The sequence below is a fragment of the Camponotus vicinus genome, unplaced genomic scaffold, assembly GCF_025532165.1.
Source record: "Camponotus vicinus isolate PSW18456_S1 unplaced genomic scaffold, iyCamVici1.0 SCAF_6, whole genome shotgun sequence".
NCBI classification, from domain to species: domain Eukaryota; kingdom Metazoa; phylum Arthropoda; class Insecta; order Hymenoptera; family Formicidae; genus Camponotus; species Camponotus vicinus.
In genome coordinates, this window is record NW_028141978.1 from 4,887,106 (window position 1) to 4,904,138 (window position 17,033).

Here is a 17,033-nt window from a genome sequence, read left to right on the forward strand (position 1 = left end):
CTATTCTCCGTTCATATTTCGCATTCTCGACCTCGTGGCGATTTCGTCGTCATCATCGTCGTCGTCGTCATCAGTAGTAGTCGTTGATAGCCGCTCGATTATATATTCTTCTTGCGCGATTGCATATTCATATTATATCAAGTTAGTTAAAATGTTGCACGAGATACATTATGCAATAGTTGCCAATAGTCGCGCGTTTGATCTCCGACGAAGCAATTTATGTATAGGCGGTATTTGAGAACCAGGGAGGGCAAAGTCTATAGTTCATATCGCGATCTCCGTAGACGGAATTTGTCGTGCAAATATCGGTGAATTTCTTTCCTTATTGAGATCTTACATTGAAAATTTACTTTCTTTTCGATTTTCTTTTTGTTAATTTGACATCTCTTTCCTTCTTTCTTTTTCTCCTGTACGTATTGTGACAGTATCTTTAGTCTCTTGGAACGCGATGAAATGACAGTAGAATTGCGCTTTTTACATTGGTATTGACATTTGTTACGAGTAGGTAATTATAGATGAGAAAGAGCACAGGGTGAAGTCCTTGATGGAATTGACTGAATCTCTGTCTTGTTTTGATAAACGCAGAAAGATTTTAATTCTTTTTCTTTGAATTCTTCGTTATGTCCTTGGATCTTCCTGTTTTTCTATTTTTATGTCTACGTTATTTCTTCTGTGTAATTTCTTCATATATACACATATGTTTTTAGCGCGCTTATGAAAACAAAAGAGGAAATTAAGCAATTCCATTTATGTACATAACCCTGTATAAATACGAGTGTGGTGTTCGTTATGATATTCTCGTTGACTTTGAACGTAATAGAGAAAATTCCCTTTTCTCTGCAATTATTTGACGTAGAGTGTGACTTGGGAAGTATATAGAGTGCTCCATTTAACGTTATCATCTACAATATTTTTTTTCGCAATGGCGATCTGAAGACAGAATATTTAAATGTTTTGAAGGATTTTGACAATTTTAAAAATATATTGAAATATGTAAATTAGTAAAAAAAAGTTTCGAAAAAATAAAAAAGTATAAATTTCAATTTTATAAAATATGATAATACAACTATATAAAGTTACAGTTATATGATAATAAAACTATTATTTATAGTTTTATACATATTATTTGTTAATTTGTATATTGATGAATTATACAAATTTATTAAAATTTTATTAATACATAAATAATTTAGCTTTGTCAAAAAACCAGCAGTTACTAAAATAATATTTATCCCGCAAAAAATTCTTGTTTTCGAAAAAAATATTTTAATATGCATATTCAAATATTACATTACAATAAAAAAACATCTTGAATGTAAAATATTTCCATTTAGAATATCATATAAAAGGAAAATATATGTCGTTTTAAAAGCTAATAATTTTGGAAAAGCAATTTAACATTTATTTTGAAACTTTATTTTATAATTTTACATTTATAAATTTTTTTTATTAAACTGATTAGACGCGATGACTTTTTTTAATTCAAGAGATATTAGGAGATAGTGCAGAAATATTATTGCAGATAACATTGCGCAAGAAAAAGGAAGTGATTAAATGTGATAACGTCGAATCGACCATTCTTATCTTGGGATAATACTAGTAGACACAGTTGGCATTGTCCGTGGACTATCATGATGAATTCATTGAAACGGGACCTTGTATTCCAGGAACGACAAGGACTTGCAAAAAAGAAAAGGATATAAGTAAAGACAGTCACAATAAGTTAGAGCACTCGCAGATCGGTATGGAGTGTTGCAAGGTTTGCGGAAAGAGCGTAGCCAACATTAAAAAGCACATGAAATCGCACAACCCCGACAAACACGTATGTCATATCTGTATGATATCGTTGACCAGGTCAGACAATTTGAAAAGGCATATTAAACTCAAACACGGAATACGAGAAGGCTCCTTGATCTCGCCGTTTATGCGTATGGAACATAAACATTTCTTAGCCAAATCCGAATCGAGTTACTTGACTTAGTAACTCTTGCGTTGCATAATAATAGGCAGTGCGTACACGTGCAAAGTATATTAATCGCGGATTGCGTGAATTTTTGAACTAAAACTATTACAATTTTAATTCATCCAGGCGTTATTAAATTACAATAATTTACAATATTCTCTTAATTAGAACGCCTTAAACTATCGCGATATAGAGATATATATATATATATATAATTTGTCTTGTTGTTTGCTAACATTTGGCGCGAGACTATCGTAGGTTTCATTCATCCTTGGATTTTCGAAGCCATGGATATTTGAGCCCTTCGATTCTTCAGAAGACCTCGTATAACGCATGTATTATTCTTACATAATTTATTTTCCTATCGTAAAATGTAAGCTAGATTCGCGTGCATACGTTAGGGAGTTGGCTTGAAACCGGCGCATGTGCAACTTTTTGCCCGTGTTTCACGTTTCACGCGTAATTAGTAATAATTGCTACGATCAACGAAGTGTCACACGAAGTGTCGACCTCGTCGCACAGCTGTATACGTGACGATTATATAGAACGATGTGCCGTTAGGCGCGCATGCGTTTTTTTTTTCTCATTTAAAGTACTATTATATTTAAACTAAAGTTAAATCTATTTATTCTTGTGCGTTTATAGCTCCTAAGTATTTAATTCTAATGGATAAGAGACATGGGATTTCCGTTCTTGCTCAAGAGAACTAGAACTCCCTTAGCTGTAATGAAATATTTCTAGAATCAATGGCCGGAGATCTCAGTGAAAGTAATATCGAGTACAAAACTTTATTCGTGTTCTACCTCCCGCTAATCGTCTGATATCGCGTATCGTTCCGGAATACGGAAGATGAGTAACGTTCCTCCAAGATTACGGGGCCATTCCCTAATCTCGTAATCGCCCTTTTCATTTCCTCGAATCCTCGAATTGTTCTGATTCTGAAGATTTGCGGCTTGTCCGACTCTACGTCCTCAGACGTTTGGAATTTTGGATTACAGTATCTTTGGCTATATCGTTTGTAGGCGCGGCAGAAATATTATTTAACGATATTAAATCTCGTGCACATGTTGCAAAAAGTTTTGCATTATTCAGCAATCTTTCGATAAAATTTATTCGCTCGATAAAAAACGTGAACATATATATTTAGTGTTATAAAAAATTCATTTTATATATATGCAAAAATAATAATGTATCATGAAACTTTCGTATTCTTTAACGTTCGAATCAATCTCGATAATATAATGCAAAGCATTTTTCAATGCATGTACGGAATATATACATAAATATAAATATATATATATATATATACATATTTATACATATTATATTTACATGATATAGGTTGTGAATCATGTCAAAGACTGATTTCTGTGTGAGTCGCCGTGGCTCAAAAATAGTCATGATGAAACTAGTCCCGCAGGCCCATAGGCTGTTACGAGAAGGAAACAGGCTTCTTACTTGTGAGCTCATTTATATGGTGCCTTTCGCTTAAGTACAAGGATAAAATCATTAATGACGATAAATATATACGATGAATAGTAATTATAATAAACGAATACGATACCTCCCTTAGACAGTGCATGGTCATACGTTCGTAGTCCTTCGTACATCGTTATGTAACACACGTACCCTTTTTTCGCCGTCTTCGCATCGTTCATGCGACTTTGGGAAGAAATGGCGTCGAGCCAGTTTTTTTCTTATCTACCTACGTTCTTTCTCTATTTGTAGATGCGACACTTTTAGCTCTTCGAGCCATTGAATTCGCGCCAATAGCGGATGTAGATCAAGCAAATATGTCGAAGTTTTTTTTTTTTTTTGAAAGTATGCGATCGTACGTGCTAGCAAACGTATCTCGGCGATACTCTCGCGCATACGTTTAGTGTCATTTCATCATTAATTTCTTGTCTCTCCGGATTTCTGATTATTTAAACACGATTACTTATCTCGCAAATCGAGAATCTCGATTTTATTCTAAAGGAAAGGAACACATTACATAGAATTATATATTAAAATACATAAGATTACATGTTAAAATTGTACACACATTCTACGGGAATAAGTGTAATAAGGTTGTACCTTGCTCTTTCAATAGTTACAACATTTAATTTTTCTCCGTAATCATTGAAATTCGCTCTTCTCGTCTTTAAGAGTAATTCCTCGGTATTCTAGCAATTTTTCGAAACATTCTCATACGACTGGCGACGGCGAACTTTTGCTGTTTGTTCGTACAAAGCTGTTTCGTACAAAGCGACATCGCGATTTCACGGGAATGTAATGCAATCTCGCACGTTTGTTTCTCTCTCTACACTTACACTGCGCGTTACGCAACAACGTGCGTCGTCTCGTTTTGCTAAACAGATGTTCTGGAAGCGTCACGGTTTTCGGAACTAGCAAAAAGTGGACGCGCAAGACTCTCGGGAATCTATTTATCTGAGCCCCTGAAACATTTGCTTTGATTATGAATAATGATCACAAAATATTATTTGTGCCGAAAGAACTATCCATCTATTTCTCCTATTTTTTCCTTTTAATACGAAGATGTTATTTGCTTTTCATTCGCTGTTTCAATTTTTAAAATTTTTACAACAGATTGATTGAAAGCTATTATAATATATTTTAATGTGCAAATTTAAATTAATATGAAAGAATTTGAACTACTTTGAATTAAAAATTTTAAGATATTTGAATTTTCAAATTTTTTAAATTCAAAAATCTCTTTGCACTTTTTCTTTTCCGAATACTTGATTTCTTATCTTTCTCGGAAAGAATGAGCCATGAATATTTTCCGCGAGATAAAACCGCAGACTAAGTCCGAGATCGATTGCGTCGAACGGTAGTAAAAATTGCAAGAGTTTGGAATCACATAGCTCTGTCAATGACACATGTATCGACTCTTTTTCCGTTCTGGCAACTTGACTAACGACAAACAAGCGCTAGTTCAGAGCACAATGTGACACATGAACGATATTGCTCTTGAGAATCAAACGGATTGGAAATCGTTGTAAAATCTCTTTGTCAAATAATAATGAGAGACGATGTATATATCGAACATTTAATATTACTTTTTGCGTTTGGCGAATCATACGATGCGAGCATTTAATTTCGAGAAATTGTCTCTTCAGAAATGACCTATAAATATTAAAAACTCGGCACATATTTGTTATGCAGTAACATGGTATTTTCATTGCGATACTCTCAGGTATTCGTACGCGAAATTTGGTATCCTCAAGTACGGGATCTACGGACGGCACGAATTCTTGAATCTCTCAATTCCATCTCCATCCAACAAGGAGAACACGTAGCCGGGGCGACAATTCGGATCTGGTAATATTAATGTCGCGAGTTGGCCGTGACATGCAGCTCGTAACGGAGCTTTCTGCATTATATATATATACGTATATATATATATATATATATATATATATATATATATATATATGTCGCCATCGCACGAGACTTGAGAAACGTTGTCGCGTCACGGAGAGGCACTTCGGTATCATAATTTTGCGACCTTCAGCAGCAGAAAATCATACGTTCGTCTTTCCGGGTAACGTAGTTGGATAGTGTCGTTGCATTAGTGAGCAGAGCCTAAATGGAAATTAGTATCGTACGAGATTTTTCTTGCCACAGCATAATTAGGGCTCTCTTTCTCCCTCTCTCTATCGAACAATAAAGAACCAACGTTTTGCATCTCCTTGCGATAGTTCGGTCCATTGATCCATCGTTGCATCTAATTATACAGCATGCCCTTTATTATCCTAATTGTTCTCGCAGCGTGTTGTCCTCTTCTCGATTCTATCGATCCTTTTCAATAGTTTATCGAATTAAATCATATATTTTTAATTGCAAATTGATAAGTTTGATCCATTTCCCTGGATATATAGCTCTAGAAACAAAAATCGAGAGAACTTTTGTACTTTAGGCTTTAACTCAGCTTTACATTCCAATATTAGAAATTTTTTATATTCTTATATTATTTCTATATCTTCGTAAAATACGTTTAAACAATCATAATATTATCTTATAAATCATATGTGTGTTCAAGTAATTTCTTTTTATTAATTAAAATATCACAGAATATTATTGGATTAGAGTAAAATACAACACGTTTTTTTTAACAACTCCACAATCTTAACATTGTATAACTTGCGAGATTGTTCTAATCGGTTTTTCGCGTAAACTTTCTTCTTTTCTTTTTGCTTCCGCTCTTTTCGCCTTTTTCTCTATTTTCCCCTTGATGCTATTGTCGTCTGCAAAATCACTCGGAACTTCTCTTACTCGATACTTATTTTCTTCACCGAGGTTTATCCTCAACATCTATCGATCCTCGAATAAAGCTCCAATGACGACAACATATTATAGATTTTCTTTATTCTCGAAATGCATCAGTTGCTTAATATTCTCATACATGAGCGAACGCGATATTCGTCTATGAAGCTGCGAGATCTTCCAACCTCGATAAGCTCCTTAACTATATCTTCTCGCCCTTATTACATGAGCGCGCCTCACGGAGGTCGAATGGATGTGACAGTGGTTCGAGAACGAAGATAGGAGTGTCTTCAATAAGAGGATCACTGGGAGATGCACCCGAGTAATATCCCCGGTCGCTAAGAGTTTCGTTTCTCGAGCACACGATGAGAGGCTTTCGTCTCTTTTCCGCTCGTATCTGCTTACTTTAAACTCGACGGTTGGCTTAGCCGAGTAGACGAAAAGCCACTGCCTTGCGCCGATACGTCCTTGATAGTTCACTCGTCGAAGTAGCAGAAACTTCGTCTAACACGATCTCGCGATACTCACCATTAACCACTTAACCGTAGGAGCTTTATTAGCGTTCGAATCGTATCGACAATCTTCTCTAGCTTTACAAGCTTACAAAAGCTTTACAAAATGATTTTAAAGCTTTTTTTACAGTTTCAATTTATTTATATATTTGCATATTCAATTTCAGCAATTTTTGCTTAATTGTATAAAATAATTTTTGAAAAAAGCGGCGAAATCCATTCGTAAATTGTGTTCCTTTCAGTTTTTCGTAAGTAGACTCGACTATAAGAAAAACCACTCCTTTCTAGTTATATATAATGCATTCCCCTACTTATTAGATATGCAAATTTTTACTTTTTCGTACTGTTTGCATCGCGAGTACGTTTAAATTTTTAATATTTCTCGTACGCGACTATTGTAAACTCAAATAATCTAAATGGCCTTTGTATTTTCTCAGTATCGAATGATTAGATATAGGTAGTGTTATTCTCTTTGCATCGTGATATCCTTGTTATCGCCATTTCCGAGTAGTTCAATCAACCTTCCTTATGTCTCGAGTGGTTACATGTTCTGGGAGCGCTGCGATATTGTCTTCGAACAAACGGCATGTATTCCACAGACCTAAAGTGCTGTATAGCTCTATATCTATTGACAGGAATACTCGAAATGAACTTCCAACGTTTCGACTTTACGAGTAGTATTCTGGAAATCAACCGCATTGGGAAAGTTTGCGCGACGGAATTTCGTCTCTCCTTGAAATTCACCAGACATGATACGTGCAAATGCAACTTCATTATGAATAATTATATATGTATAGAAAAAATTTAGTTTTATGAGATTATGAAGAAAAATAGAATTTAAATTTAAATATATTATAATTGTATTATAATATATATATATATATATATATATATATATATATATATATGTATATAATATATATATTATATACATTATATAATAATATATTATATATATATATATATATAAAATTCTTGGATCTTTCAGGATCGATGATTATTTTGATATTTTCGCGAGTTTTACATAATATCTTTCACGTTAATAATCGTAAGTAATTCATGTGAAATCAAGAGAATTATTACCCGATCGATATATTATTCCTATAAAGAAATCGCGGTTCTTCAGCTCGGCTTTCACTGTGCGGAATTTAAGAAAAGCTCTTCTTTCGACAGAAACATCCGTAGTGTAAGACGACATAGTAGCAAGTACTTCTTCACGTGTGAATTTAGTGCGGCATCTGGTCCAAGAGAAAATAAAAAAAATGAGAGAAAGAAAAAGTATCGTTCTCCGCGACCATATGATCGTCATTCTCTGAGGGAGACACGAAATCCTGTACTATACTCGTACCGTGTAGACCGCTGTGTTGAATTCACGTGCATAGATCACAGTGCGTCCGCACTCCTCGGCACATATGCAATTTAGTCGAATGTACCGGAGGGAAGCGCGCACACAATGGAGGGTGGGAAACACACTCTGTTCTCTTCTTCTCGCTGCCTCGTCGTTGCTCCCTTCCCTCGTCGTCCTCTACGGCCGGCGTTGCGTCTCCTCGTTTCTACCCTTCCAACATCCCTCCTTTCTAACGGCTCTTTCTGACACAGCAGTACGACACGGTGATCGATGCCGGTATGCGAGAAAATATCGGGTTTTCATCCGTAAAATGATTGGACATTGTTAACACGAACGATTTTCAGGCTTTATGCACCTGACTATTTACATTTATTTAATTCGTGATTAGGCATTTAAATATTGAGAAAATTCTTTGAACAAAAAATTTTTCCAACGTTGATTAAAATTAAATTTGCATCACCGTCTCTTTTTTTGTAATTTTACATACTATATCATCCGAGTAATAAGAGCAAGAGATGAAAGCTCCACTAGGGCATGCATTCGGATGCATTATTCAAAATATAAACCACTGGCGTATATTCCCTTCGCGCGTATATCAACGTTGTCGGCCAAAAAATAGAGACAGCTTACGTGTGCAACGCCCGGTACAAAGTGTGTTAAGCTCCGAAAGGGCCCGTCCGTTTCTCTCGCTCTTCTCTGCATAATAAATCTTCTCAAGCATCCCCTCCATTGTACCGTGTCCTTCCCTCAGTCCTCCCCTTTCTCTCTTTCTCTTTGTCTCTTTCTTCATTACACGAACCACTGGTCTCTCTACCTACCGTTCTTTCTCTCGTTTCCTCTATCTCCGTTGCAGCCAGTGATGTCTCACTAGAGAGAAAGAGGGTTGTCCCGTGGTCAGGCAGTGAAGCACTGGCAGCTGGATCGCGTTGTTCTCCGCCCTTTAATCTCTTTGAGCCCAAGGGTGCTTGCGAATGAGAGACGGCGCAGATCCTAAATTTATAAAAGATATTCGTGGAAATTCCATAATATCGAAAAATCGATGACGACGCGCTTCCCATTTTTCTATTGCAACCGTATCAAATCATTATTTACGCATTTGAATCATTTGAAAATAAATATACTTTTGATGATTAGTTAAAGACAAAAAATCTTCTATTTTTGAGTAGAATAAACTAAGAGAAGATCGAAAAAAGAGAAGCAATAAGTACCTGCAGAGATAATATACGTTTCGGATCGATATTGAACGAACGCTGGAGAGGATATAAAACGCGCGTAGAGTACCTACTCGTAAAGTTTTGGGACGCTTGGAGACATGATTCGAGTGACTTCTGAATGGTTCTCTTATTAATAAATCTCGCTTCGATATATAATCTTTTGCTCTCCTATACAAGAGTATACTTCTCTAGATCTTACTTCATCGATCCACTCAAGATAGAATTGACTCTTTTGTCTGATGTCGGCTCGAAGAGTTGAGAAAATAGGCGTTTCATTTACAAATGGCTCGCTTCTTTGCACAAACAATATCGGACCCCCGTAATTTCCAAGAGTAGATTTCACATATCCGCCCCATTCGTCTCTGTCTTGGCAAATTTTGCAGGAATACTTTTACTTCCGACTGGCTCCACTTCCGTGCGACGCCCACTGTAGGTCCGCCGAGCATTTGAATACGCTTCGTGCCTCGCGATTCCGATATAAATCATCGTGCAAACACCCGCCGGTGATTGTAAGGGTCGCGTTACGTCTCCGATAGGATCAGTTTGAAGTCTCGAAATTAATCACGCTACCAAACGGCCGCTTGCTTGTTACACTAATACGTTGCTGCCGTCCGTCTTCTCCAAGCCGCGTTTTCCATACTTGCTTCCTTACATTCTGGCGCTTTCTTTCGAATGGCACGCGGAACTCATTCGCGCGACACGATATATTGAAACGTGAGCTTTTTACCAAAGCTTACAACTAAGATCTATCTACCAATCTAGCAATTTGGCAGTTGATCTTTGAATTTATTTATTTATTATTTAGTTCTTTTACTTTTTATTTTTTACTTTTATTTTTATATATATATTCTCTTCTTATTTAAATTATTAAATTTAATTTTCTTATTATTTATTTATTATGTAGATTTGTATTATTTTTTTTGTAAAGAATTTGTAAAGAATTGAAAACTTTGAACACTTTTTTCGCACTTTATATCGTTCTCAATATTCTGAGAGCTACTTTTAAGAACTAGTTTTGAGACACTAAACGACTTTTCGTTACAACACATTAATACAAAAGTAAAAGTTTATAGCGTGTACAACTCTATTCAGTACTTCAAGTTTCTTACTTTTTATGGTTCGTATGCAAAATAACAGAATGCGACATGAGTTATCAAAGAGGATCAGAAAGTCGCACGTGCTTTTAGAAATGTGGGCACGTGTTTGGCATACGCGCCTTTACATATATTCTCTATATATATAAATTGCATGTAAAAAAAATTAAATATATATTGATACGCAGGAACATGCATCGAAAATTCATATACGCGGAGACAATGCGGAAATTTCGATGAGAAACGTAGTTTAACTTCACGGCTAATTAGCTAATGTGTGCGCTAAGAAAAAAATCTAAAAGAATCTGTAGATTTGAACGTGGTTTGATATTTTGCACAAAAAGTTATTGATGCCACACGCTAAAAACGCGATGTCGGTAAAAGCTATTTCGACGACCTCGAAAAGTTATTTTCGACGCGTTGTATTTAATCATTCATCCACGATCAGTATCTCCCTTTTCACAGCCAAAGTTCCGCGATAGTTTTCAATTAATGCGTTAAAAAACTTTGTTTAATTAATACACCAAAGAGCATTATTTTTACATATACAAATGCATGATATTTACATGCTAGAGTGAAACGATTCGTTCTTTTTACATACATAAGTTTGCACGAATCTCGTGTATATATTAGGTATAAAAACATAGTGTCGCATAATATGACGTCGACAAAATATTACGTTTAGTATCATCAGTCAACGTCAGATTCGCAAATCAAGATCGTCGCGTCGATGCTCGAATCAAGATTGCGCCATCGAACTTCATTTTCGAACGTTAATTTCGCAGCACGAGAATAATCCTATTTCGCGTGGAGAAATATTGACATTGTCGGCGGCACATCGATTCCTTTTGCTCTATAACTAAAATATAATTAGTAGTGTCACGCTACCTATGGACACGTGTACTGCGCATTGCCCGTGCACGGCATTTTGCTGAATACTTTTCGTCACTCGGATCATGCGACATTGATCACGTAAAAAAATACCACGGAATTTTTCGTGGTTTAAATAAAAATGAATTTCCATCAAGTCTAATATGCCTTTATTAGACGTCAATTTTCGATGGATCTTTTTTGCATCGCTACTTTGGTTATATATTAAAAGCATAGAATATCATAATTGAATATCGAAATCCATAAGATCCATAATCTTATTTATTCGCCTTATCTAATCGTTGTCGAAGCCACCGATTATATGAAAATTCTAAGCTCGATCTCTAAATCATTAGATTTTTGTTTTTTGAATCTCTCTCAATTCCTTTGATGATCTTGAACATTAAAATGTTTATAAAAAATTGAAGATTAACAATTAAATATAAAATGTTAAATTCGTATAACAAATATATAAATATTAAATGTAGATATCTCGATTCGGAAAATTATCTACACATGTGCTGCGAGTCTACAGATCAATTTCCGAGTCATTTTTTTTTTTCGATATAGTAGGTTTCGTATTTTCTGCTTCGACATGCTTAAGAAAGGAAGTACGTTCGATAACGATGTTAGGGCTTATACTGCGTTGACCATCGCGCTTATTTTAAAAGCCTTTATCCTTTCCCTTTTTCCTCGTTCATACAAAAATTGTGCCATAAAAAATGCCTGCCTATGCGCCAACATAGATTAATGTAATTATCATAAGAAATTAATTATTCACTTTTAAAGATAACGTTTGTATACCTAGAGATTAGGATTTTTGTATGCGCGCGCCAAACAAAATTTTGCGCTACTTCGTTTAACCAAATTCACTACAAATTAAAAAATATCATTTTAATGTCACTTCGAATTTTTAGATATTTAACTTTTTAAGTTGTGATAGAATTTAAAAAAAAATTTGGATAGAATTTTAAAATTCAAAAAGTTTACTAGCTTTTTGAAACATCCGCGTTTAGTATCAATGAAAACTTACTTGTTTGTTTTCAAAATATTGAAAATGATCACTATTTAATAATTAGTTTCAAAGAAAGTATTGGAAAAGTGTTTTTGGCGCGCGTAACAAGTATTAAGATTTAAGTATAAATGAAGATAACCAAGTTATTTGACAAAATATTGTAATATTTTTGTACCGAAAAGAGATTTGTGAAATATAATAAACAATGATTATTCAATCTAACCTATCATATATTATGGATTACGGATATATGCTTTCTCGTCATACTCGATATTTTTATGTGATACAATGTCCAAATTCTATTATTTTTTTAAAATTTTCCGTTCTGCCAGAAAACAGAAAAAGAGGATGCATGCTTCGTGGTTCTCATGGCGAAAGAATCGCTCTATTTTTTTGTTACTTAATCGCATAACACGTGCGACAACGTGTGCGAAAAGAGAAAGAAAGAAAGAAAGAAAGAGAGAGAACCATATTTTGCATTTTCTGGGCAAAAAGAGCAAATTCTCGTTTACTTGAATTTTATCGTTTTCCGACATACATGGACGCTTTGCCTTTGCCACATTTTCAATCCTCTTTTCTTTATCTTCTCATATTTTCTTCCCTCTCTTTTTCTCCCCCTTTTTTATATGTATATTTTTCTTTTCTCACTCTTTCTCTCGTATTTATTCTTTGTTATTTACTCTTATATGAATCTTAAATAAATTTATTTGAATCGCGGAACATAATCGTAATAGCAATTGACATCCTTTCGTTCTTCACAAGAGACATTTTATTCTAACCCGGTGTTTTTCAACCTCAATTCCATGTGACAAACAAATCTTTCGCGACAAGTCTGAGGGAAAAAGTTAATTATCTTTTTGTAATCTTTTATAATCTCTTTTCTGCTTTGAAATGAATCCCAAACAATAGTAACAACACAAGGTGTTCGAGAAAGATATTTACAAATAATGGAATTCATCTTGTGCAAAATAAATAATCTTGTCGCACATATCGCGAGTTTGTAAAGTCTCTAAATCTGTCATGTTTTTATCAAAAAGTCAAGATCAAAGGGACTCAGAATGTATCATAATTTTGCGGAAGAGATATTATATCAATAGCAGAAGAAATTTAAGATCGATAGTTACTTGGAATATATATTATATTTTTACAAATATATATTTTTGCATTGTATTTTCCAGAAAATTAATGTATTCATGTCGAGAAATAACTTGATAATTAAATTTTGTATATATAATACACACAAATAATATTACGATAAATAATCTTGTTATAATTTTATATAATCTTGTATATAAATTTTTATTACAAAAATCTGTCTGCTATTGATATGTGACTTTTGATAAGCGCAACCTCCTTGCAATACATTTCGCCACTCTATCGCGCGTTTCAAGGCATTTCTATCATGCAGAAAGGGTTGAAAAACACTGTTCTAACCGAATCTAACCGAGGCTATTCCACTAACAAGAGAAAAAAGGTGCTCACACATATTTATATATATATTGCTCTCAACTTTGTGTATATGTATAATAAAAAGCGACATTGTACAAAGCCTTTTCAACAGCGTCGATGGGACGTCGTATCCACGACTGCATTTCGCACACTCGTCACGGAAACTCCCGGAAAAGTGGAAATGAAAAAGTAACACGGGGGAAGGGCGGACGATCGGGTTTCATTGAAAATCGAATGAGACGATGAAAGTTTTTAACTTGTCTGTTTCTTTTCCTTCCTGTCTCTCCTTCCTCCCTCTTCAGTCAATTCTTCCTTGGTCTTCTCATCGATCGGAAGCGCGGGGTGACCTTTCACCTTCTTTCTCTGGCGTTTCCGCGCACCGTCACGCGAATATTATTTAAATCGCGCATTAATCGGGAACGGAAGCTAGCGTGAATGCAGTCGATCGATATGACGTTACACCGCGGTAGCGTCGACAGCAATCGGCTCTTTGAGGAGCTAGACAGCAATTTAATCCTTTGTGGCACCCGCCATTTCCGCGAGAGTTTCAAGATGACGCTTGCATATACGGGATCGTTGGCAGAACACGCCCAAACATACCGTAACTCGCGCAAATATAATATACGCGAATAAGTTTTGTTATTCTATTGTTGCGATGGTGTATTATTTATTTTTTCTATTTTTTCAATTATTTTCTAAATAATTAATATACAAAGTTATATAGAAAATGTATAGAGAATTAATATCTAATTACAATGAAGAATTTAGTAAAATAATCTTAGTAATTGTGAGATACAACAAGTTTTTCTCAATATCTTTTTAATATTGTTTTAATTGAATATACAACAAAACTTTTAAAATGCATGCTGATTTACTCAATGCGCGAGTTGCGATATTTGTGCGAGTATTGTCGTGCGTTTTCTTGTAAAATTATTTTCTCCGGTGATTTCTTGTATTTTTACTTTGAAACGCGCTTTGCTTCACATTGCTGACTTCGTGGCAAAATAAAGTGGCACGTGACAGGTAACCATCGTGAAAATAAGGCAGTTTGCAAAGGGTTAACACGCGATATCATGCTTGGGGTATCGTTGGAATGGAGTCTCTTGCGAAAGTTCAGTCTATTCAAAATCCGAGATGGTCTTGCCCCGACAAGAATAAATGGCATTCTATAGGGTGTCTTATATAACAATCTATCAAGAGAGCGTAGCAATATATTATTTTTTCAAAAACTCTGGAACAAATATTTTCTTGGTTAAATTTTATTTTACTTTCTTCAAATATGAAGAATCTAAGATTCTTAAATATTTTAAGCAATTTAAAAAATTTAAAGATTTTTTCTAATCAAGGAAACATGAAAGATTAAAAAATATGAGAATTTGTTCCTACATATATGCTTAAAAATAGAGGCTAATTAAATCTTCATTAAACTTTTATCTTATTGAAAATACATTTGTATGAAGTTTTATCAACGATGTATGCGTCACACCCTATGTTTCCATTATGATTGTCAGCGGATATCCCGGATACGCTAAGTGAGATGCGTTAAAACGAATATTGATCAGTTCAAATGGGAGCGCGAGCTTTCAGGGACTCCATTTTTCCAGATCATGGAGCATCTCGAGTATCATTTCCCTGTCACGAGGAATCCGTCGAAGAGTAAATCACTTTTGATTCACAGTCAACGTCTCTCTCTCCGTAAAAATAAATTAAAATAGTTTTATGCGATATGATGCACTTTGAAACGCACATCATTTTTTAACGTAAATTTTATTATAGCGCATATTTATTTTGATCCAGATATCCTTAAAAACTTTGCACTCTCTTGATTACATACATTTTCTTTAAAATATAAACTTTGTATTTTTTTAAATACATGTATGTAGTGAAAATAATTATATTTTATTCATTGTCATGTCGATTATATTAAAACTTATGTCTGCGAATTACGCGTTCTAACAAAGGAGTCACATGAGAGAGACGCTTTGTAAAGGATTGGCTTTGAGGACAGGAGATGTTCCGAGGTGTTCTATGCGTCTCGGCAAGCAGGGATTTTCATGGCAGTACTATAACGGATTTATGCACATCACAACGCAGCGCGTGCGTATTTATGCGTATACGAGCGCGCGGAGTGAGCGGGCTCTCAGAGTGCTCCATTACGTTTTGGGTCTATCTCTTCCGTTTGAGATTTCGGGTGCCGGGCACTTGTGCCTCGAGACAGACAGAACCATTTGGCATCTTTGAATAATATAACGACCTCGTTTCCTCCGTGCATTAGGATATGGTAGGATAATTGTTTCGGTCGTCTCGCGTATATGTATCGTTTCAATAATTAATTCGACCGACTTGGCGTGTATAACGTCGCATGCGTGGTACGTCTTTTAATTTCTTTGAACAAAGTCTCGCGCGAATAACTTAATTATCTAAGTGTTGATCTCATACTTGGAATCTTGAGAACACATCGTGCATAAAACGGAAATAATGCACGGTCCACGATTAGTCAGTCTTTTAAGTAGCGAATGTCGATGTTGATTTCTTTTAGCTTGCGAGATATACATATTAATTATTTCATTCGTAGCACTTTATTATTATCGAGCTCACTCGTGGACTTAACGCGATACTAAGAGGACGAGAAAATTACCCATTTACGATTTCAGCTCGCTTTGCCTACGCACAAAACTTGTACGCCCATTTTGACGCTTTTTCTTTGATTAATCGCACTGGTTTGAAGTTTGATCGATGTTTAAAGAGAACTTACATGTCTGCGCTTTGATCGCACGTTTCCTCACGTGTACCTCAGTTTTAATCGCGTCGAGAGGCAAGTGTTTGCACCAAGTTTGAAAACGCGCGATGTACATTTTTTTCGATGCAACTCTGAATCGCTACTTGATACATATTTTAAATATTTTTAAAAAATATTTTTTAGTCTTTATATCAAACGACAATTGCATATCTGAAAAATAATCAGTAGTTGATGATTACATAATTATAAAAAATAATTTTTTGGAAATAAAATTCGAGGAACGAAAATGGAAAATAGAGTTATTATAAATACACATCATATATTTTTCCAAAAATTTTATAAAACAAACTTTTTGAAATGTTTAAGCAATAATGATGAGGGTGTTTTTTATTTTAAGCATTATTGTAAGCCATTGTCGTTTGTATATATTTTTATTTTTTATGAAGACGATACGAAATTTTTAGTGGATACGCGTTTTAGTTGCAAAGAGCAGTGACGATATTCATTTAACTCGCTAGCCCGAAGCGCTGCTTGATTTAATATTTATTCCTTCATTACA

At 34.8% G+C, this 17,033-nt stretch overlaps 1 protein-coding gene and 1 long non-coding RNA gene across 8 annotated transcripts in view; one reads left to right on the forward strand and one right to left on the reverse strand.

Moving 5' to 3' along the window:
* Positions 1-17,033, forward strand: part of LOC145973417 (uncharacterized) — a 50,060-nt gene that overhangs the window by 15,355 nt on the left and 17,672 nt on the right. Inside the window, exon 5 of one of the 7 annotated variants that reach the window (XM_083102754.1) lies at positions 1,668-2,119. The exons of 5 other annotated variants lie outside the window; for them this stretch is intronic. In XM_083102754.1, coding sequence (XP_082958880.1) covers positions 1,668-1,981 — 314 coding nt within the window. In that variant the 3' untranslated portion in view covers positions 1,982-2,119. Of the gene's footprint in view, positions 1-1,667; positions 2,120-11,085; positions 12,278-17,033 lie in introns of those variants that run through there. One more of the 7 variants, XM_083102758.1, reaches the window with a different exon arrangement.
* On the reverse strand, positions 2,720-4,221 carry LOC145973419 (uncharacterized). The gene is made up of 4 exons (XR_014439467.1): positions 4,040-4,221; positions 3,528-3,934; positions 3,296-3,450; positions 2,720-2,970 (listed from the first exon to the last, which is right to left on the reverse strand). It is a non-coding gene; the product is annotated as an uncharacterized LOC145973419 (long non-coding RNA).